The sequence below is a fragment of the Pyxicephalus adspersus genome, chromosome 9 (genome assembly GCF_032062135.1).
Source record: "Pyxicephalus adspersus chromosome 9, UCB_Pads_2.0, whole genome shotgun sequence".
NCBI lineage: Eukaryota > Metazoa > Chordata > Amphibia > Anura > Pyxicephalidae > Pyxicephalus > Pyxicephalus adspersus.
In genome coordinates this window covers 56,268,102-56,293,253 of record NC_092866.1, presented here as the reverse complement: position 1 = coordinate 56,293,253, position 25,152 = coordinate 56,268,102, and the positions used below count along the sequence as shown (strand labels likewise).

General features: G+C 39.6%; 1 protein-coding gene across 1 annotated transcript in view; it reads right to left on the bottom strand.

Moving 5' to 3' along the window:
* PDHX (pyruvate dehydrogenase complex component X) overlaps positions 1-25,152 on the bottom strand; it is a 62,469-nt gene that overhangs the window by 14,814 nt on the left and 22,503 nt on the right. Inside the window, exons 4-5 of the mRNA XM_072421558.1 lie at positions 19,427-19,611; positions 16,208-16,307 (exon numbers count right to left, since the gene is read on the bottom strand). Of these exons, the coding sequence (XP_072277659.1) occupies positions 16,208-16,307; positions 19,427-19,611 (285 nt within the window). The remainder of the gene's footprint in view (positions 1-16,207; positions 16,308-19,426; positions 19,612-25,152) is intronic.

Here is a 25,152-nt window from a genome sequence, read left to right as displayed (position 1 = left end):
TTTATATAAATATAGTTATACGAGTCTGGCGTGGAAGAACTCGAGCGAGGTACACTTTAACCCTATCGAACACCTCTAGGATAAATTGGAGTGCCAATTAAAAACAAGTTCTTCCTGTCCAAAATTAATACCCAACCTCACAAATGTTCTTTGGGACGAATGGGATGAAATTCAGACATGCATACTCCTGAATCTTGTGAAAAAGCAATACTAGAAGAGTCAGTGCTATTATACCATATATTGGGGATCCAGCTTCACATTAATGGCCGAAAAACATAGGAGACACTCCAAAAAAAAAAAGGAAAGCACTGGAATCTGCTGTGGCCACAAAAGAGGGCTAACATCATATTAATGAGGAGGTTCCATAAACGAAAAAAATTGTCAAATGCCCACAAACTTGGCCATATAGTTCATCAGCTGCTGATTCATAAAACACAATGCATTAAAAGCATTGCTAGTGACAGGTGAACGCTTAAGGGATGCCAGTGTTCACACGTCTATTATTTGCTATATGCTTTAATATGTTTCAGGCGTGAAGGGGTTAAGGAGACTGATGTAACATACTGTAAAATGACTCAACGTATGATTAGAGCTGCTGAGAGGGTATCACACACGGCCCTGTTCACACGCCACCCGTCCGTGTACAGTAAGTGCTGCAATCTATCCTATCACAGGGAGTTGGCACCACTTGGCAAAGTGTAAATGCACTAACAGGCCAACTCCCTTCTGCATGTGCTTGTAATGTGCATATTACTCACTGTTTTCGTCAAAACCTGACAATTGCCACAGCTACAAATCAAATTAAAGACCTGACCTGAGAGAATAGGAAGGCTGCCATTGCTATTCAATCATTCTAAGAAGCGTATTTCCTGGATGTAATGCTGATGTAATTGATTTAATATATTTTAATGCATATGCAAAGGGAAACTATACACATAAGACTGCAGACTGCTACAATTTTTAACACTCTCCGCAAATCCCCTGAGGAAGCTATCAGGCGAAACTTGTCAGATCGCGGGACGTTTTTTCACTTGGGATTCTTATAATCAGGAATCCTCTGTCTAGTGAAAAGGTCACACTTCCCACAAAGTTGTTAATGGAAGCGACTAATATTATCCTGTATAAATAATTGTTACACAGCTATACGTGCTTCATGTGATCTACCACAACCTAATGCACCTATATTTGCCGGATGAATACCCCGACTTCCTCCGTCTCATGTTCTGATTATTACTTTTTGGAGTTTTTGGAGTTGGCAAAATACTTGAAGCTTCTGGAGGATAGATAGATGCACCACCCGGAAGCTTTTGCCTGCTCCTTCTGCACATGCCTGATCTCTGGCATGCGCAGAAGGAGCCCTTTCTTTAATGGGAGAAATAAAATGCCAATCTCATGCATGCACAGTGGGATTGGCAATCTTTTTCCCCATCTACAATACCCAATCCTGTGCATGCACAGCGTGAGAACAGGCGACGTACAAAGAAAAACCCGGAAGAAGAGTGAAGAAGATGGTGGTGCCAAAGGTAGACACCGGGACGATGCAGGTCCCAATCGAAGAAAGAAAGAAATGTGATTTTTTTAATTTTGATTTTAGTTCCGCTTTAAGTTAGGCAGCACCGAGTACCTGGTACTCCTAAGAAAATGTAAGCAAAGTTGGCCAAATATGGGTTTCTTTTTATCCAGTTAAATAATGTATAAACTCACAGCCCTAATCCTAAAATCATTGTCCATAACTAAATTAAAAGAATGGAGACCTTATATTTATTTAAAATGGTAAAGCATGCAGAAGACAATTCATAAACAGCTGTTAGACACTTAGCCACCAGTAACCGCCCATTGACCCTGGGTAATCTGCTCAAGCTTTTCTACCCACACTGTGGCAGTCTTAGGGAAAACAACTGTATTGTGATACACCTGGAATGTTTGTAGCCAATGAAAATGGAGTTCATTTGGCCTTTAAAACAGAAAAAACATACACCAACTGCTGAAATCTGTGCTCTAGGCTCCTCCTAGCTATAACAAATAGTGTGTAATATTAAGTACAAATATTCCTAATTTAATGACATACCTGCTTATTGACACCCCACACTTACAATTGTCTCTCCAATGCATACACTGTACAAGAGATGTACAGTGTACAGCAGCAGGGTGTCTCCCCATTATTCTTCCCAGTTCTATTCTTTATCTTAAGTAGCGCTCCTCCTCAATCCAGGTCAGCAGTCAATGCTCCTGTCACTGATGCATAATGTATGCTTTCAGCTCTGGCTCTCTACTTTGCTGCTCACTGAAAGACCGATCCACTGTAATAGAACCTGATCTTTAGGTAAGGGGTATCCATAATAAAGTGAGCCAATGAAGTAATAAAAAAATTCCCTCCTAGTCATATCAGTGTATATCCATCCCCGCTTTACATCAGTACACTAAAATTCAAGAGAAACTCCAAGAATAAAACATGCCTTGGTGCTAGCACCACAAAATATATTTGTATGAAGTTATAGTACGGGACACTTTCTGTTCCTTTTCTTTATCCAAATGACACTACCTCTTCCAACACACACAGATCCAAAACAATAAAAGGCGCCTGGGAAGATGGATGATTTGTCAACATTTAAACCCCTTCCATTAACCACAAGGCCAATACTGAACAGAACACACCGGATTATAAAAATCACGCAAGGGAAAAAAAAAAAGGCTAACCTATTTTTTATAATCTGATGGCTTTTTACTCAATAATCTAAAATTGTTTTTCAGTAAAGCTGTATTAGTATTAACCCATTCTACATCATTGTCCAATTAACTGTTTTATAACATTCAGAAGGCGCTACTGCAGTCTTTTTCTTGCATGTGGTCCTTTTAATATCATCTTGCATTGAAAACTTCAATAAATTAACAATGTACAGTTTACCATCTATTACTGCCTCTGTTTCATTAACGCTATTGTGCAGTTTTTTGTTGTTGGAAAGGATTGTGAAAGAGCCTTTCCAATGACAATCATGGCATTCCCTTAAAGACCTTGTAGGTACCTCCCAAAAACTTTCACATTACTGTCCTGTAGTGACATATGGATCTGCAGGAGGAACAACTGAGCACTTTAGAGGAAAATAGAAGCTTACCACTCCTGGAAGCATTTGTTTCCTGGAGACCTTCAGGCAGAAGTCAACTTAATAAGGCAGTGTTCAAAGGTGTGGGCAACAGGAAAGGGGAGCATTTACATTTGAAGAGAGAGCTCTTTCAGAATTGTATTTTCATAACAAGTGTCATTTTAAAGGCTGAATTAAATTTTGCAGTTATTTGAAAAAGAAAGTACGCCCTCTTTCATCTCTAAACTTTTATGCTTCAGGACAAAAGTGTAAATTAACACAAAATATACTTTATTATGTCATACCATTGGTCATTGGATTTCCATAGACGTTATTTGAAAATTATTAGTAGCCATGTACGGAAGTGGATTAATCGATCATCAGCAAGCATGACAACCTCCATAAAAGCAGATGTTTTGGCTGTTTGCTGGTCTGGAGCATTCGGGTGTGTAATAATACAATGCCAATGAGGAAAGACATCAGAAATCATCAAAGAAATGTTGGAAGCTGATGACCTACTAAATTCCAAATGCATCTGTTGGGATCTGTTACAATTCCAGGTAGCAGATGTAATTGTAAAGTTGGTTCTTCCACCCAAAAAAACATTCTGTTCTCTTCAAAATGTCCCCAAACAACCCCTTCTTTTCTTATCATTTCTTTACTTATCTCTGGAAGTTCCTACATGATTCCATGTTCCCAATAATTTTCCCCAAATTTTATAATCTTCCTGAATATAAAATAAACCATCTTACAAACAAGGAAGACACTAGGTACAGTACCTTCGTTAGCCAACCTTCATATTCTGTAGGCAGGGTTCTAATCCCACTTTACAGAACATAATTCATTCTCTCTACCCTGGTGTTGTACCTAAAAATAACTCAGATCTTCAGGGAACCCCTGCTATAAATATTATATCCACAGATCACTCTAATATATATTCTGCAACCAGATTTAGCCATCCTTCCCACCTCTCCTCTTCTGCTGCTTTTCTTTATAGTTACCTTCTTTGACATCCATTTCACCTTAGAATCAACTTCAAGCTCCTGTGCTTAGCCTTGACATCCATCCACAGTTCTTGTCCCACTTACCTTTCTGACCTGATAGAAAAATACTCCCCTAGTCGCTCTTTTCGCTCCTCTAATGATCTTCTTATGATTTCCTCACTCATACCCTCATCACATGCACGGTTCCAAGACTTTCCTAGAGCTGGCTAGACTCTCTGGAATGGTCTTCCTCATCCCATTTGGCTTGCTCCTACTTTCTGCTCATTTAAAAGATCTTTTAAACTTGTCTACCAATCTTCTTCTGTCTCTTATAACTCTTACTACTTACCAACCATTCCATATCCCCCCTAATATTGTGTGCTACTTCCCCCATCTCCTAGACTGTAAGCTCTTCAGGGCAGGGTCCTCTCTCCTCTCACTGTCTGTATCTGTCTGTCATTTGCAATCCCTATATAATGTACAGTTCTGCATAATATGTTGGGCGCTATAAAAATCCTGTATAATATAAAATAATATTAAAATCACAACACATTACCATGGTGATCAGTGGAAAGAATGCCTCTTATATTGCTGCCCACAAAAAGATCATTGGTTAGACTGCTAGGTTAGAATGACCTGAGAGGTACAAGTTGTTCATTGCTTATAGAACTCCCAGCAACCAATGGAGGAGCCCTGGGGTTAGAGTGGTAAAGCAACTGACAATTCCAGGCATTATATTTGTAAGATATTTGTTTGATTTCGGAGTCCTGAACATTGGTTGTTATGAAAGGTTTCTTAATAAAGATTTTCATATTACAGAGAATGAAATGGGAGCTGTAACACAATTGTGGAAATGTTTTTCTAAAATTGCTAGATGGGCAGCAATGGGCTTGGAAAATTAAGCATGAAGATCACATTGTGGTTCAGTGGTTAGCACCTGACCTTTACAGCACTAGGTCCCAGGTTCGAATCTTGGCCAGGTCACTATCTGCATGGAGTTTGCAGGTTCTCCCCGTGTTTACATGAGTTTCCTATAGGTACTGCCGTTACCTTAAAATTGATCTTAGACTGTAATAATGACATATGACTATAGTAGGGACATTAGATTGTGAGCCCCTTTGAGGGGAAGCTAGTCACATGACTATGGACCTTGTACAGTGCTGCATAATATTTTGGTGCTATATAAATACTTTGTAATATTAATATTATCTTAAAAAATATAAGAAACTAGAGTCACATTCAACCCTTGAGGCTCATGTAACTAAAAATATATCAACAAACATTTTCGGGTAGGCTGACTTCTTAAAAGACCACAGTATATAGGTTTATTTTTCACTCCATACACATCATTTATCATTTCTTCCCATAAAGACTGCTCATAAACATAAACCTTCATTGTGGGCCCTGCAATGATTAATTGCTGGACTGCCTTGTAGTAGTAACACATGTCACAAAATCTATGAATAACACTAGCTGATGTATTGCTAGATTAAAAATTGGGCAGCACAATTTGTGTCGTCCTGTGGCAATGATATAGTTAATCCATATAGTAGCCGGGGAAACTAAAACCCGGTATATTAACAGCCTCTTTGGTGATTAATGGAGCAATAAAACAAAAATAAAGTGCTGTAAAGGGCAGAGGTGCTCCTATTTATATCAGCAGAATAATACAGTAATATGAAGAATCTCATTAAGAGGTAATACAACCTGATCAATGATTCAGATCAAAAAAGGAGCAAGGAGTTAAAAATACTGATGTCAGCCCCGTTTAAAAAAGATCAGCAAAAGGTGTGCTTTTTGTATAATGGGCAAGATCTGGAATATTCCAAACAATGCTGATAAAGAGTTTTATACAGAATTACCATAAGGACTAGAAAAATTAGCCCTTATTGAATAAAGCTCTCCAAGGCTGTAGAGGATACACTTCCAACAGTGAAGCTGGGTGATCCAGCAAACCTGGGATGGATTACTTCAAAGTCATTTGCTATTTGTTTGAAAATGTTTTGAATCCTGGACCATACCCATTCCACAGCTTCACTGAAAAATGTGTATCCTCTCCAGCCTTGGAGAGCTTTAATAAATCAGACACGATATGTAGAATGTTGCAGATAAGGGAAGAAATAGAATGTTGGTGGATGTGACAGCGTGCAGCTTCTCTAGGATTGTAGAGGGCATGGCAGGGGAACTATGTACATGAGAGGAGTATTGGGGGCAGTATTTGCAGGAGTGGAGGGTATGGAGGGTGAGTGGGGCACTGTGTGCAAAAGAGAATTATGGAGGGTATCACAATGGAAGGTATTTACAGAAGAAGATTGTGGAGGACAAAACAGTGTCAAAAAGAGGTGCAGAAGATGGGACAGGGCGGTATGAACAAGAAAAATGTAGGGGGTAAGAATGGGGGCAAAAGATTTACTAGTGATCCTGCCTTGTTAGGGGATTACTGTAATAGAGCGACAAAGTTCCAGTCTAATAATTTGGCTCCTCCATTGTGATACTAGCTTCAAACAGAGTCTCCAAGGGTCAGTTCCAACATTACAGTGATCTCCCCAGCCCCTTATAGCTGGGCGCACCACCCGGCTGTTTTTGGGCAGTTACTGAAAAGTTGGGTCACAGGGGAGGCCACCCACCTACAGCTTCTTCTCACTTAGCTTAAAAAAATTCCTGAAGAGAACACTGCATTATACAGTCATGGTTCAATGTTGCCCAAATACTGAAATCTGCCCTGCAATGTCCTGGAATGCATGTAGACAGAAAACAATACTAATAATTTACTGGAAGTGGTGAAAATATCATCCAATAAATATCAAAAAGGTTAGATTAGAATTCATTTTCACAGCACCGCTTGCATATTTATGCACATACAGACAACACAGTAAGAATATGGACTTGGTTAAGTGGATGTTTGCAAAGAATTTTGAAAGGACCATAAGCACTGTGTTAAAAACCTTACAAGGCACTGGGAATCTGTATTTTCAGTAGCGGCCACGTAGCTCTCTTTTGCATCTTTCTACTTACAGCCTATCCTGACTATGGACTTTGTACAGCGCTGTGTAATATGTTGGCGCCATATAAATACTGTGTAATATTAATAATAATAATCCTGTTAGTTTCAATCAAGCTTATTTTATTATCATCTATGCTTCTTGCCATCATCAAAAAATAGATTTTAGGTTTAGTGTACAGAATGCAGGTCAAACTCTAAATCTTTTGATATGATTTTCCATGTGCATTCATACACAACTGAAAAAATAAAAGCAAACACTTAGTGCTGTCAAAAAACCTTCTAAAATAACCATAATATTATATATGTAAAAACCAAAAAAATCCCACATACTGCAAGGGGTAAATGTTCATTTAGGAAAACCTTTTTTTTTTCCTCACTGACCTATATTTCCCTGCGTGACCGGTCCCCTACAGCCTACTTGGTTTGATGTTCCAGGTCACGGCTGCAAGCACTAAACTCATCCCGTAGACCTGCAGTATAAGTGAGTAGACCGGGCCCTTTCACACAGCACAGATAGGCCAGATGAAAGAGCAGCGAGAGGCAAGGGAAACTCTTCTATGTTCTGCCTAGATCAGCACTGCCTCAAGTCATCAAAGACATCAGAATTTTCATACATAGGGAGTAATTGTCTGACTCTTTATATATCACCCTTTTACTAAGTTCACTGGTGTCAGAGAAATACTAAAAATATGTGCAGTCTTCCCTTCCCGAAGACTGGAACTGGACAGCCCTGCCATAGACATAAACATAATAAAAAATAGTATTAATACACAGTATTACGCAGATATAGATGTCCAAGGTCCATAGTCATGTCACTAGCTGTCACTCTAAGGGGCTCACAATTTAATGTTCCTAGCATGGTCATATGTCGTTAATGAAGTCTAAGGTCAATGTTGGAGGGAAGCCAATAAACCTGATTTCATGTTTTGGGGATGTTTCTGTAGATTTAACCTCTACAGTGCATTGCAAGGATTTTTTTTTCTGGATCTCAGATTTAAAGCAATAATTTACAGATTATGATACAGCAATTTACAGATTTTAAAACTAGTTTTCTAATCCAGATGGTCTGACCTAACTTTTATCAACTAAGGTTGAAGCAAAATAGGAACCCTCCAGTTGATGATATGATAGTGAGGAAACAGAAACACACTGATGAGGTCCACGTTCTCCTCCTGCCTCTCATTAGAAAGCTCCTTTGTACTGGAATGTAGTAAGGCCATATCAGCTTGTAGTTCTTCCTTTTTCGTAGCTGGTCCTAAATCCTGCTGGGCTGAGCATAATATATAGACATACTGAGGGATTAATTACTCATTAAAATTATTTGACCAATTACCAGCGGTGTTTATACCGATCCTGATCACAAAAGCCCCTCCGTTATGTATGAAACCCAACATTCTCATGGGTGAACGGGCTTATTACTCCTGTGTACACAAGCACTGCCTGAATACACCACTGTACAATATACAGAACCATATAAAAGCTACAGAACTGTTGGGGGAAGGGGGAGTAATAGAAAAGAGAATTAAAAATAGAATTTGTATCTACCCGTCATTCATTATTCTGAACCTTGCCTCTATTCCTTGCTTGTGCAAAAATTCCCTTTGGTGCAAAAAGAACTATGAATCAACAGAAAAACCTTTCAATTTCCATTAGTGAAATAATAACAGTAATTAAAAAAAACACACACACCTATGTGATAAAATATAAAACTGTACAGGCACATGGTACAAATCACAGGTTACTCTGTCGCATCTGGATCGTTCACTTTGTTTTTGGCAAGTTCATTCCTCTCATGTTCCAAGTGCCAAGTTTGCAGCATTATTTAGTTACTTGTCTTGCATATCAGATGCAAAGCGGTAAAAACCACAATGAATCTGTCAGCGGTAGTGGAAAGAAGCGGAGCTGTTACTGTGTAATAATCACACTGCCATCTGCAGACAGAAAGGGGGAAGTGCATTGTAGAATAGAAAATTTTACAAAATATTACGTACTTACTAAAGCATGGAAACCTTACAAGGTGCTGTGTTTGCTAAAAATCCTCAACGTACTCCTTGACATATGGACGATTAATGCTGGTACTTCTTAAGTGCAGACATGTTATTTAAAAACAAATTTTAGTGCTTTCAGATAACCAAAAGCCCATCAATGGAGAGGGCGGATGGTCCAGAAAACATGGAATGGATTTTTTTTAAAAACTTGCTACTAGTTAGCAAATGTTTTCAATCCTAGACCTGATCCATTCATCCGTTTGCTGGATCACACAGGTTCTTCCTTGATGGTCTATCTTCTCCAGACTTGGAGAGTTTTAATAAATCAGGCCAAACATGCATTGACACAAAGATGTAAACAGGCCAGTATATGATGAATTTACTTTAGAGGGTAAAAGAACCCCCTTGAAAACACATAACACCTACTTCTCAGAAGTAAATGGTTGCTGTTGGTTTTAGGTCATTGCAAAAGGATGAAATCAAAACATTATATTGTCGAATATAAGTCATTTGTGCCCAAGCTGTCATTGATAATTTAACCATTGGGTAACCCATGTACATCATAAATGCATGGCTGAGAAGTTGCTTTCAATTGAAACTGGGTTATGAATTTTTATAGAACGACGGGTGATAATTGTGATTGGTGAGATTTCTAAATGCCTAAATATCCAGCATCATTTACTGAAGAGCAATGAATTGGAGCTTGCAACATTTCAGGCCAAGTGTCCCCTGATTCTAGCACCACCACATTTTCCAAGACCATAGCAATGTTCCCTACATAGATTTTCACTTAAAAAATATCTTAAAAAATCTTACGGTATCTTTATTATTTGTAGTGTTTTAAATGTGTACTTACAAAATGTAGCCTACATATGTTTCCCAATTCTAGAACCTTCCTTACATAGATTTGAAAATTTGAAACCAGGCAGAGCCTTAGGCAGTAGGTATTCTTGCCTTCCTGATTGCTTTCTTTATCTGTCAAAATCATTGATGAGCTGCACGTGCACAGCTCAGGGTTAGTTGTCAGGATGCCCGGCACATCCTGGTTTCCCGGGACTGACTGAACTCCCATGCAGTTATGTTATTCCAGCAAAGCCAATCAAGATGGCCGAAAAGAAAAAAAAGAAAAGAAGGACATGGCCCACAACGCAATGGGGATGGGAAAGTATAAAGAGGGCTTAGTTCTGCTTTAAAACCGAGCTGAAAGAAACAAAAGACAGTCTTGACTTGATGTTACAGTGATGTTGGCATAATATTAGCAACTGATTTTACATCTCTGAGCTGTTTTCTAATTATTCCAGCGCTACTACTGTGATGACATTGCACAGGTTAGGGGTAAATTGTGAGCCATTGCTCCTGCTGGTGTTTTGGGGTCATTAGGAAGACAGCCTTGTCATTGGTTTAGTAGAGCTGCTAGGTGGTCTACCTAGCAAGAGAAGAATAATGAGGCTTATGAATCTTCAGGTCATCGCTGTTTCAGTTGGAATGTCTTCTTAAATGCTACCCCAAACACAAAGCATTTCTAAGTATAGAGCTTCCTGCATGCAACTCTTGCAGATAATACTACTGGAGTGGATTATATTGAGAATGTCATTTTAATGATGTCAAAGGAATCATGGTGCTCCCCGGAGCAGGTGCTTGGGGATCTGTGTGTTCCCCCTCCCAAGTTGTCATACCCTTCCGGTCCTATTAAATTAACAGGGGCTGATACATTTACAAGGACCTTCATGTAGACACTTCCTCTACTTGTGCACTCATATGTTCCATAGAGGGAACCGTGGTTGTTCTTAGATGTTCCTGTGTGATGATGGCTCTCGCATTCCCACAGCAAGCTTGAAACCATAAGAAACATTGCCATGGTGGAGAAGAAGATAGCACTCTGGCCTTGTTAACAGCTAGGGTCCCAGTTAAAACTCTTTGCAAAGACAACGATTGCATGGAGAAGCCTCTATACCTTTATACCTCTCAAAAGAGTTTTTTTAAAAAAATGTTTAGGTCTTGGTCTTTATAAGTTTTTCCTACAATGATGGTCAGTGTGAAGATGTTCCACTTACCTTGGTGGTCCAAATGTAAACCTTATAAACAGGTAAGAAAAATCTATAGGGTCATGTTTGTGACCCTTCCAAGTGGTGCTAGACTGCAAACTATGTCGGCGCCATCAAATGGTAGGAGGGTGAGGGTCAGTACAAGGGACCCCTGGCAACCTCTGGAGGAACCCCATCTGAAAATGGTTGGCATAGAAATTGTATGTTCTCCCAGTGTGCTTGCATGACATTTCTTTTGTTATTTTGGTTACCTCAAATATCCCAAAACTATAAGGGTAGACCGTATTCTTCCGACAATCTTTTTTAAGCTGGGCGAGGGGAAACTAAAAGTAGGTGGTGGCTCCTTGTTATGACTCAACTATTTCATAACCACCCAAAAATAACCAGATGGTTACTGAAAAGTGGCGGGTGGTACAACCGGCTAAATGGGGCTGGGCAAACACTGGGTAGGTAAACTAACTTCACCTCAAATTGGCCTTAGACTAAATTATTGACATAATGAGTGTGGTAGAGCTCCGCTTGGATTGTGAGGGCGTTTTTGACATGAACATGGACTCTGTAAAGCACTGTGGAAGATGTAAGTGCTATATAAATTCATACAGAGGGAACTTTTTGCTGTGCCTCACTCACGGAAAGATCCTCTCCTTTCTAAAGAACCCTTATATTAACTTTGCTGTAAACTTTTAGGATCATTTAATAGATTGAGAGGTCCTAAATGGTGTGGTTTAGTAGAAAACTAATACAGGTGTACTATATAAGCAGTATGAAGCAACAATCTACACTATACATATTTATCAGTGTGCACAAACACGTACATACAAAAAAAAAAAATATGAACAGTTCAGCTGCAGTACAAGGAATCCCTGGCAACCACTGGCAGAACCTGAGGCTTTCACAGAATCCATGTTGAAAAAAGGTTGGCAAATACATTTTTATTGTCCCAGTGTGTGAGGCTCACATCCCCAAACCATAGTGGTAGGTTAATTAGCTTCCCCAAATTCCTCACAATAAAAAAAAAAACCTGAATTAAAGGTAACAAAGAACAAAATGCCATATATTGCAGCTTACCAGTCTTTAGAAATGGTGGCTGCTTTTGTTTTCTCTATTGAGGCAAGGAACAAATTTTTGGCAAGCACAGAAAATAAGTAAAATGTACCCCCTCCTTGCCATTTCCTTTACGAACAACTAAAGGCAAAACCTTTGGTATTTTTCTTGTTTAAACTACCAATACCATCACCACCCATGTAATGGAGAAGGAGTTTGAAGTCCCTGGCCTGAGTGGCAACAATAGCTTCTTTCACAAACACAATGTAGAAGTGTTGTCACCCTAGGGCAGGAAGTGTGTTATTCGGAGGATTGCTAGGCGAAAATAAAAGAAAAAGGCCTGGAAAAGGAAACTATTGTAGCAGCAACATATAAGAACTGATAAACTAGAATATATTACACTTTTACTTTGGGGTGTAAACATGCTTCAATAGGAGTTACTTGCCGTCCATTACTAAGAGTGGTATCTAAATCTTTATAAAATATATATATGTATTTAACCAGTATGTGCTCTATAAATAATGTAAATAAAAAAGGCCATACATTCCCAGAAATAGATGGGGAAGTATGCATTTAACAGATCCTAAAAATAAACTCTCCCGCTCATTAGTAATTCATCCAGAAGTAACACTGGACCCCCGAGGCGTTTAATTCAGAGAGCTTTTTAGTCCGATTCCAAGCTTGCGCCCATCTGCAAAACAAATGCTCCATGATCCCTCCATGAAACGAGGGGGGGGGGGTTAATTTAACCTTTCACTGCCCTGAGCAGAAGAAACCCACCTGCCCATAGAAACAATAGCCCCCTGGTGCAGCACTGAAGAAGTTAACCTGGAAGACAAGTAACAGCGAGTGGAACATCAAGGTGACGGCTAAAGCGGGCAGGGATGCGATGGCTAAAAATAAATCCAAAAACGCACAATTTTCTGTTTAGGATGATCAAACAAGTTAATTTTCAACAAGGGAAAAAAAAAAGATAAAAGGGAAGGACTCTGTCACAAGAATCTGGTTTCCAATTAAATTGTTGGCATGTTTCCACAGCAACTAGAACGCATTTGTTTTATTGCGCTGGGGTCCCAGGAGCGCTTGATGGGGGAGGAGCTTATGGACCCGGAGGTTCGTGGAAACGTGAATTAATGGTTTGCTAAGCAATTACCTAAGCTGAAGATGTCCGCAAGTAACAAGACTTAGTAAATGTCATAAAATCGATGTCACAGCTCGATCACATTGGAGTTATCTGTTATAGACTGATGCTGAATTGTTTGGTGTCAAGCATTCTGGATTCTATAACATCTCTTATAGTGTGTTTGCAACCACTGAATAAGTATATAGTAAGGGATAAGAAGAGAAAGAAGCATGGGTGAAAATAACAGATTTTCCATTGAGGCCTTTCACTGGGTATCATAAAATTGGGTGTCAATGTGACCGGCCACCATATGCATGTAATTGTACTGATCATCAAAGATAATAAGTGTTTTCCAATAAGGGTAAAATACTGAAATTCCATCAATATTGGCTCAGCCAACCGGTTGCTGACTCTGCTGTCATGGGAGCTATTGGAAGCAATATGTGATAACACTGCGTGAGGTTGTTTTATTAGTAAAATGACCCCAAATGGTTTGGGCTGCACAGTCAGATCATTGTGACAAAACTCGTGGGGAGAGGTTATAGGCCGTGTGGATCAAGAACTCCGTCATCAGAACCGGGTGTCCTATTATACAGATAGTCATTTAAAAGTCATGTGACAAAGGATGTGAATTCCCAGAAGTGAGAAAAAAAATAGATTATATTTGTAGTTCTACTCCAAATATAAAGCATGCTTAAATATCAAATTAACTAGGGTATGAGAAAAAAGAGAGAGAAAGAGAGAGGGGGGAGAGAGAAAGAGAGAGAGGGGGGGAGTCATAGCATGCCACAGACTGGGGGGAACATACATTACTCCAATCTAATTATATATAAACTGTTGATCAGGAGACGAAATTAGAGAAGAGAAAAAGAAAGAAGAAAAAAAAAGAGTCCAGGCGAAAGTACAAATCATGTGTAATATCCTGCCTCTGTCAACAAATATTTTCACGGCGTGAGTTATTCAGCTCCCACATAAAATCTGCCTTTAGAAAACAAGGACTAAGTCCAACAAAATAACATATATACACACACTTGGAATATTCATGTAGTACTTGAATATGGATGACATATGTGTAACCATGCCTCTGTACCACAGACAACAAAACCTGTACACAAATATTAGACAGGCCAGTAGTTTACTGTCCAGAATTCGGTAGCTGGGCTAATTAAGTAAAAGCAAAAGTTATTAATATTATTATTATTATTATTATTATTATTATTAATGAACAGGATTTAAATAGTGCCAACATTTTACGCAGCGCTGTACATAAATAGGGGTAAAAACACAAAGTGATTAAGAAATACATTCAGGTAAAATGAGTTTATAAAGATAAGATGTGGTTACATTTTGTGGCTTCCATGAGGTTGCCGACCCTGTACCCATAGGTTTCAGCTTGGACACCCTCCATACTTATCCGTCATATTTTGCTATCATTAAGGACAGTCAGAACTGAATAAATTACGACATGAATTACTGCATAAAATAACCTAAAGCGTCAAGTGACACAAAAAATTAGGGCGCAAATGACTGCGGAGATCAGAAGAATCCCAACAGGTTCACAAGGGATCTTAAGAGATGGATTGGTTAAAAGATACATCCAAATATTTGTGCCCATGTAAAGGGGAACATGCGGGCAGCAACATATCATAAAGAGAATGCAGAAAACATCTGCCAATTGCTTTGTCCATAGAGAGTGTTGGGAAAATCTTGGTTGGGTGGTGCCATTAGATCCCCCCACCCCTGCTAAACTCCATGGGGAAGCTTTAGTAAAGTTTCAGTTTTCATGAAACCTGCACTTTCAGAACCGGCACTCATAGTGTGATATTTCCACGCGATAATGAGCATGATAAAATATCCTGAAGAGTCCCAACATTTTAATTATGAGCTATTTTAAGCTACATGTTTCATAATGTATCACTTTCATCATTACTTTCCTGAGGACAAATCATTATCACCACTCAGACAATTCTAAAAATACAGCCAGTTCTGTCAGCACTGCAGAGAGGTGACCAACTCCTCCTAGACTTGTAAAGATTAAAAAAATAAATAAACAGTGGATGATTAAACTGTTATCCAAATCCTGCAGAATAAAGATATTTGCATCCAAGTCTGTCTTGGCAATGGCAAAACACATCCACCTAGGTCCTGCATCCCAGAGAATGATTAACCATATTTATAGCAACTGGCGTAACCCATTGATGAACTGGTTATTCCATGTCTGTAGCCAATGGAAATAACAGAGCGATGCCTACAATTGGCTCAGTTGTTTTAAAAAAGTACAAACGAGGGGTTGTTAAAAAAAAAAAAATTGCCTGGTCAGCTCCACCAATGAAGGAACCACAGACATTAGGGGTAGACCAGCCTTCCTTTACCCCGTTTGAGATGGACAAAGACATTTTGGGCAATAGGACAGCTCTGAAGATCTTGGACAGCATTTCAAATTATCTGTAGACAGACATTCCACACCCTGGCCTCCTCAGATACATTTGTCCCCTAGTGGGGCTGGACTCAACTCCCCACTAGGGGGCAAACACATTTGGGGGGGCAAAATGTGCAATGTCTCTATTTGTGCTCCATAAAGTTGTAAAGCATTACAGATCTGTGGCATGCACCACAAGATTGTTTTTTTATACTGGTATTTGGGAAATAATAGCCCGCTGCCCGGAACCTCCACCTACAGCTGGCTTTACAGGGCTAGTTAGCCTGATAGTAGATAGATGACAATTCTACACAATGCTTTCTCACAGCAAGAACTTGTATATATTACAGTATGCCACACACTGATGTGACTTGTCCAGTGTTCATTGTACCGTGTGACAGCATGTGTTGGTGCTAATGTAAATAGAGAAATAACATCTGTAAATGATACTGGAACTCAATGTAAATTTATCAACATATTTGAAATAGGAGTACAATACGTTCATAGGATGAGAGAACTTACTCCTTTGTGATTATTCCACGGGGCCCAGATGGAGCTACACTTTTTGGGTCCACCCCATGTGTATCCAAGATGTGGCGAGCTGCTGGACTTATGCGGAACCTGCAAAAAAAAAAAAAAACATAAAATCACTTAACAGGTACAACAAATTGTATACATAAAAAAACAGACAAATTTACCATAATGATTTTGGATCATCCCACTCCATACCAGGGAATGAGTTGAATTGGGTGCTGTTGGGAATTGGTGGAGATTCTGTCCCCATGTGCACCTCTACTCTACTGAAAAAGGCTTTCCATCACTACTTTTTTATATGAAGATATACCCTCGGAAGTATTTCCATTCACCATTTTTCCAGGTACAAATGCAGCATCTAAGAATTCTCAACACTTTTAATCCCGGTGACAAAAATGGTAGTGACAAAAGTGAGGGTATATCTTTCTATAAAAGAACAGAGTAATGGTGGAAAGCCTTTTTCAGTAGAGTACAGGTACACATGCGGACAGAATCTCCACCAATTCTCACTAGCACCCATTTCAACCATCCCATTTCCCGGTGGAATGAGCCAAAATAAAGAAAGATGGGTGTGAAATCTGTGCACTCAAGTAAAGGCTGTTTTAGCTGCAATTTCATAAAAATGGTCATAGATTTGCAATGAAAGGTCCAATATTCAACAAGCTCATATAGGCGCAATGGTCAGAGGTGCACAGACTTTGTACATATAGTGCGAGTTTTACTGGATCACCTAGGTTCTGTAATGATAGTCTATCTTCTCCTGTCTTGGAGAGCTTTATTAATCAGACCCAATGAGTGGCCCCTGGTGATGTCATTATCTGTAGCTGAGGCCCCACAAAACTGACCGCCAATGCACTAGACCAGTGTATCTCATCAGGCTTCCTCCAGAGGTTGCTAGGGGTTCCTTGAGAAATCAGTCATTTCCCCTGACACCAATTACCTTTTTTGCTCTCTGTAAGGGTGTCATTTTTTGCCAATGGCCAGCAATGCAGGAGGCATTCTTCCTATTGACCACCACACAATTTTTCAGCAATTTTTCTGTTTGACTCCCGATATTTCCTCTTTTCTGCCCACAGATGCCCTTAGTTTATTATCCAGCAATATTCAACCCTCTTCCTCTAAGCACAGATCATTCTGGAACATCACCAACTCATGAAGGGACAGTGAAAGGAGTAGCAGAACACTGATAAGCTCATCTCTGTTAAGCTGCGTACACACGGCCAATTTTTGTCGTTGGAAAGGATCTTTCACGATCCTTTCCAACGACACGGGAGTGCGCGATGCATGAACGGTGCTGTACATACAGATGAACTGCAAGAGGCAGATGCCAGGTCATATTCAGGTACTTACACTGCTGTTAAGTTATAAGAAAAATATGATAATCATTGCACAAAGCATCCTTTTGTGTTTTATATATCTGTTTGAGTTCAGCATTATCATGTCTCCAGTTATAAAGAAAGAATAATAAATGCCCTATAAATCCTAACCATTTTTGTGTTATTGTTTTTCTCTGCTATAAATGATTAAGCTGTGAAGCTTATCAGACTGTGCAGATCCTGTGGGTAAATGAATATTAGGAATTCAGCTAGACTACATTAGATTATACTTCCTTGATGCAGAAAGCACACTTTTAGTTCATGTTAGCATATATGCCACCAGTGCTGCAGAAAGACAGGGGAGAAGCCACTGGCGGCACCGCGGCGCTGACCTTTTCAGCGTGATTATTTTGTTAGCTCATCTGTTCGAGCCTTGCCGGCGATGCCCTGGGCTAGCTGGGTCTATGCTCCAGTGTACCAAGCGTAATGAAGTAGGAGACAGCTGGATGCGCGTCATTAGAGACGCAGGATCCGACTCCAGCAGCTGGCTCAGGGCACCAATTAAAATAAACACTTGTGATTCTCACACATCTGAGTGGTCACAAGAGTCTGCTGCATTCTGTGTGGAGGAGCAAAGGAATGGGTAAATCCTGAATGCATGGAACCCCAGTGCTCTTACAATTCATACAACAGATACCATTGTATGAGGTTTCCTGAGATATACATTTTCTAGACCGGCGGGACTCTGGGCAAAAATCTAAATGCACACTTGAAAACACTTTTATGAATTGTCTTACTGGAAAAGGGTGCACAGTGCTGTGTGTTCAATCTTGTTATTTACACAGCCGTCACTAAATGCAGTCTGGTCTAATGAGATGGAAGCAAGGCATTGCTTGAGCATGTTGAGGGTCATTTGCTCACTAGCGATTGGAGTTGGTTTTAGGATTTGGGGCACTAAGCCATTGATATATCTTATTGTGATATACTCCGGTTCTGCTGCTTTGTCCTACTCACCAATCTGTAAAAGAACTACCTTGCTACCCCAGGCGCAACTTTTGAGAGCTCTCTGTTCCTGATGAAGCAGACTATGCTTCGAGAAACGCGTAGAATATATCTAGAACATCTATATAAAAGAGACGTACATTGATATACAATGAATAATATGTTATGTATTTTAATTGTGTTTGAATTAATTAGTATTTTATGCTGCTTTACATACATGCCCGAAAAGTCCCGGGGAATGCTTTTTGCATCCTCATTCTTTATTTTGTTTTGTGTAATGATAAACTAGGGATGTGGCATTTATGGTGAGAACATAGAAAGGGGAACTGCCTAGCTTTGGTTTTGGTATTTTCACAGCCTTACCAGGCAGAGTCAGGTTGGTGAGCCAACTCTGCTTTCAAGGGCAGGTAAGCAATATAGCTTGGTGACTGAACCACCAGTGACTGGACAACGAATGAGCAGCAGCTCCCTGATAAGATCATCACTCTAATCTGCAAACTCCAAGACTGCGCACTGAAATGAACAGAATTGACTGGTGGTGGTCCAACAACTCCTTGCTGTGTAAAGGAACTTTAGAAGGCTGGGTGCTTTGTATTAGACAGATTTAAAGAATTTCATATCTGTCTGTGTTTAATATCTGTTTGAAAGTCCACTGTTAAGAACACAACTCCAAGCAAGTGCATATAATAAAATCAGTTCACAAAAAAAAACACACCTTTATACCAAGCTACTAAGCAAACATTTGGCCTGATTTATTAAAGCTCAGACATTTGTGAACGCAAGCACAAGAACTACACAGACAACAGGAGTACCATGAGAGAGGTAATAATACTTGGAGGTGATACACACCACAGTTTTTTGGCTGCTGAGACAACATAGACAACATACCCAAGTTTTGCAGGCTGAGCAGGGGCCTTTGCTGGGGTCAGAGTCACCTCAGCTGCGGCAGAGGGTGTACTTGGTGATGGTGGACTCTGAACGGCCGGGATATCAACTTGTTTCCAGTCTTGCCCTTCCTCCACCAGAAGGGCAATCAAAGATCCGAGTCGAACATTTTTACTGCCTTCTTCAACCTAATAAAACAAAAATCAAAGACAACCATGCTTTTATATGCACATAACTTTTTTTTACAGCTACACAAAATTGTTGCTAGGGTATAGATGTATGTTCATTTACTTGCCCCCGCGACCCCCAAAAATGCAATATGGTGGGTAACCCTTTTTGTAAAGTCATCCTTTCTAAAGCATGGACTTCTGCCTCCCAGAGACGTGTTGTATTGCAAAGGCTTCCAGTAACAAACAAACCTGGTCAGCATGTTGGCCTTATATTAAAGCAGAATGTAACAGCATTGGGAAACTACAGGCCAAGCTGCTTAAACATGGTGTGCAGCTACCAAATATCCATTGTAGAGAAGAGAGCTGTACAGGGACCAAGCATCTAAAAATGTTAATGGAGTCTAAGCTAAAAGATTACATTTTTGCTGATTTTCTGCTAAAAAAATTACCAGTGAATTTCTTATGCCTGTCTCATAGTTGTAGATTTGCATAATAGGATCTAAAATTCTGTTGTGTCTCAGGAGATTTGGTGATTGCTAAAAAGCTTACAGTTCTCCTTGCTGGAGAGTAAGTTGAACCTGAAGACCTGCAGTGCAAGCATTTTCCTATTTAGGTTGTATTTAGTCTGTGAATATGTGCTCTTTTCACCTCTACTGCTGTTTATGAGTTGTCTACCACCCATTTTTGAAAGGGGGGCAGCTCTGATGAAAGGAAGCAAAGGCCTGACTCCACTAAGTTGGAAGACAGCACAGAAAACAACATGGCAAGTCAATATAAAGGAAAACCTCAGTGCCGTGCATAGGTAATACTGGCAATAAAATCTTTGCTCTCAGCTTGCCATTGAGCTCCACTTCTAGTGGAACAAAACCTTCATTTGAAAGGGTTTGGAGCAGTTTAAGAGTCTGTATGCATTTTGCCATAAACATCTTACCCCGTCTGCTGAGATATATATATATATATATATATATATATATATATATATATATATATTTATATTTTCCCCCCTAATGGTATACTAGCTGTATGTATGCAATGACAGTTCAACGAGGCGGAGAAGTCAGACCTGACTTTGTTGGAGAATGGCACACTATAAGTCTGCCATAATGTGCAAGAATACAATGCATTACTGCACATTAGGACAAGAGCTGGGATAGCCCAAGCTTAGTACATTCCAACTTTAAGGGAGCCCCGTAAAAGGATGGACTTGCCATTGGATGGCTGGGCATCAGGCCTTTTTTTTTATTACTTTTCCACCAAACTATAAAGCCTATTGCATTCATCACTCAAACAAAAACATCTGCAACAATTTGGCATTTGCAGAAAAATGGGGCTTTGTGTAATTTTCTAACCCGTGACATGAAAATTGTTTTTTTTTTCCTCCCCCCTCTTTCCTTCCTGTGGTATGGAATATGAATTAAAATAAAAGCAATTAATAGGAATATTCTGAAGCAAAAGAAAAAAAAAAGATAAAGGAGACCAAAAACAGGAACATGGGGGGATGTTACATAAAAGTGCATGGAGCTATTTTGGTCCCTTGATGCTTAAAATGCAAAGCTTGTCCAAATGAAATTATATGTTGTTGCAAAAAAAATCTCTGGTTTGTCACAATTCCCACTGGGTAATCACACTTCTGTTCATTGGATGCTTAATTGCACATTTCACATGACAAACTGCTAACCATTTGGATGCCATTAATGTGTCTGAATATGGCAATTTACACAGAAGTTACATCTATAGCTCCAACATAATAAATAAGACATTGCAGGAATCCAGTGGAAAAAATGATTTTACTTCCAATAAAGAGGTCTTTCAAAGCTGAATTTCAGGCTAAATGTCTTAATACAAAGGGAATGAGTATTTTTACTTAAATCTTTGTGTATTCTTTCCAGATCCGTGCAACAATCTAGTTAAATCATTATAGGAAAAAAAAAAAGACTGTCCAGTTCATTAACTCTTTTTAAAGGGTAACTAGTCTTGTATCCGCCCCCTTGTAGTTTTATGAAGGTAGACTGTTGGAGGAGGACCTCTTCACAGATCTGTTCAGCACAGCCATGCCACCATTGCATTTATAAGGCAATATCGGGTTTTATAAAAGCATTTGTTTTACACATTGTGAATTTATATCCTTTGTGGCCATTGAATAACACATTCCAATTAATGTTTTTTTGCATGTAGCTGAGCTTTAGGGCAGGTTTACACCTGACGACTGAGTGTTTGATTTTGTGTGGCTTCCCCACAGCTGGCTTCTTGCACCACAGCACCTAAAGAACCAGCAGCTGCATATTTGACAGAGGCGTCCCCTATGCATTCCACTATGGGTGCTGCCGCAGGGAGACGCCTCACCTTGACTGCCACCTTGCATCACAACACTTAAAAGAACCAGCGTCTGCACATTTGACAACTGGCAGCAGTGGGTGTTATTACTGCCGCCTCCATTCAATGGCAGGGAGCTGCAGATGGGAGAAGCTACATGTAGCATTTCCCCATGCAGCAGCGTTTCCCGACATGAGGAAGCTGTAAATGCACTGCAACCTCACTGCCAGTGTGAATAAGCCCTTAAATCAGGTGCAGTCTGTCTCCTAATATACTATTCTATGATGTGTGTAGTTGACATAAAAACTCCAAAATGCTTTGTAATGACAAATTGTATGGCTCCTAGCTATTTGTTTTTCAAATCCATATTTCTCTGTACCTTTCATTATCATTTTTAGATCTACTGCACAGATCCCAATAAACAAACCTTAACCGAATAGGATGCTAAAGAAAGAAATATCACAACATGACATCTCTCAGGGCCAGGTTTCCTGATGGTGACCATGCCTGATCAGAAGCCTGGGTAACAATGTAGGTGCACAGCTGGTATATTGACTGAGCATGGTCACCCTATGACTTGAATAGCAGGACAGAATAAAATGTACAAAGTTACAGATACAGTTTAATCTGCCTATAATTTCCTTTGCCTGGCCCCTACCATTCTTAATTAACATGCTAACAATATTATTAAATAAAAGTGATTTTAATTACATACCTTAATCACAGAAGGTCTCTGTGCTCACCTATGTTCTGCGGGCAGAACCTTACTGGTGGGAGGGAGAAACTGAAAGTCAATTAATAAAATTCAGTTATTCTGTATATCTGCAGATCATCTGATCACTGTTACCAGACTGCTACTTTCTGGGGTGGGTGAGATTCTCCACTGATTGTTTTATTGTTCTCCTTGCTGGAATGGAAGGTATACCTGATGGGCCGCATAGTGGATCAGGTTAACACTTTGGCCTTTGCGTTGCTAGGTCCCAGGTTCGACTCCTGACCAGGACACTATCTGCATAGAGTTTGTAGGTTCTCCCTGTGTTTGTGTGGGTTTCCTCTGGGTACACTGGTTTCCTCCCACATTCCAAAAATATGCAGTTAGATTATTTGGCTTCCCCCAAAAAAATTGACCTTGACTAAAAAAAATTGACATATGACTATGGTAGGGACATTATAGATTGTGAGCCCCTTCAAGGGACAGCTAGTGACATGACTATGGTTTTTGTACAGCGCCGCATAATATGTTGGCGCTATATAAATATTGTGTAATAATATTAGTCTGCATTGCAAGCATCTACCTTTTTCCTTTTTCATTCATTCTGCAGGTTTTATGCTTTCTATACTTTCCTGTAGCTTTTGTTGTTAACCCACCAGCTATTAGGTGGAAAGCTCTGACATGGAGGAAGCCAAACTTTTCCTCTACCAAGATGGCCTCCTCCATACCGAAAGAACAAGGCATTGGAAGGTAGTAATGGCCAGAGCTGCCCAAAGCCCATAGGCAATATTGACAACTTGACCTCCGCTTGCTTTCTCCAGGCACAACTTAAACAACACAGGTCCTCTTTAAGAGAGCATCTGAGCTTGGCAGTGCGGTAAAGTTACTGTTACATAGGAAGCATTGAAAGGATTATTGGATTGTGAAAAAGACACAAAATGGGAATATTGATTGCTGTACTGTTTGCTGCATATTACCAATCTGATGAATAGCTGCTATTGACTCAGTGACACAATCCAAAATTACAAACAGGTTATACAATACCGCTAGCAGAAACCCGATCGGGCTGAAAGAACCTTATCTGTGACCTTTCCTAGAAGCAAATTGGAGTTGCAGTCATTTGCACACTGCATTTCAGGAAAATAATACCATAGCAATATGGTATAATGAAGGAATTTTGTATGAATAGCAAGCATAAAAGCACAAAGTGGAGGTGACTTATCGTTTATGATCCTGTGTTACTCCAAAAGTATATGCAATTAGCAGTTTTCATAAAAATAGTCCTGATTTGATGATGCAGACATTACCTGGTACAGGGCGACTGTGCTCTGTCCCCACTCTGTGTTTTTGTTTTTTTAAGATGCCACATGAGATTCTGTTGGAGACTCCAGGTCCATCCAGACATCTCTGTACCTGTGCATTGCATTAAATCTTGTTCTGGAACTCCAATTGGTACTCCATAGCCCAGTGTTCAGTGTTTCAGCTGGGTGCACCACCCAGCACTTTTCCATAATCACCCAGCTGTTTTTGGGTGGTTACTGAAAAGGTGAGTCACAATACAGGGTTACTACCTGTCTACAATTTCTTCCCATCAAGCTTAAAATGTCTGGGTTGAACACTGCAGCCGTATAGGGTACCTTAATTTTTTATACCACTGCAGCACACCACAATGTATGGTCATGCGTTACTCTATGCTGCCATGCATGTGCGAAGGAACTGCAGTAAATTAGTGTTAGGGTGCATTACTGCAAAGACAAAGTGTGATTCAACTCTTCAAGCAGTGGTGTCCACACACATCCCCAAAAGAACTCAGATATTAGTATGTGGGTTAGAGGGGGTACAAAAAATGAGGTTGTTCCTACAATACATTTTCAAAACCTGAATTTGCAATTTGAGAACACCGCTGCTGTAAAATACTCAAAAAGGAATAAAAAATACTTTTCTTAAAAAGAGGAACAATATTCAATTTCTGTAAGAGTTAAAAAAAAAATCAGCATTAGAAAGCAGGTATGAAAATCTCAGGGCTTTAGGCCGTGTATGGTGGTAAGCATACAGAAAAAGGATCAGAGACCAGAATTCCAAAAGGAATGCATGGGTTAAAAATAACTAAGGATGAAAGAGCTATTTTAGCATCTACAATACAAAAATAATAAATTCACACTTTTGACAGAACTATTTGCAGCTGCGGAGGAGGAATATCGCATCTTCCTTTAGGGTTTATATACATATGTATACATGCAAATATGCAGAGGAGGTATAAAAACCTCCTGCTCGCTACATTCAGATTTTACTGTTAAATGTTAAAGTGCACCTTAACAAACACATCTCCCCCAGCATCAAAAGAAAAATACAAATGTATAAACAAAAGAAAACCACTTCCAGAGTGACAACTTTCCCTTACTATACTGTAGTAATAGAAGAGCAATATTGTCACCCTAAGCTGCATATAGCTGGGTACACAAGTAAGATTTTGGTAGTTGGTAAGGATCTTTCACGATCCTTTCCAAAGACAAAAGACTGAAAGATGCATGAAC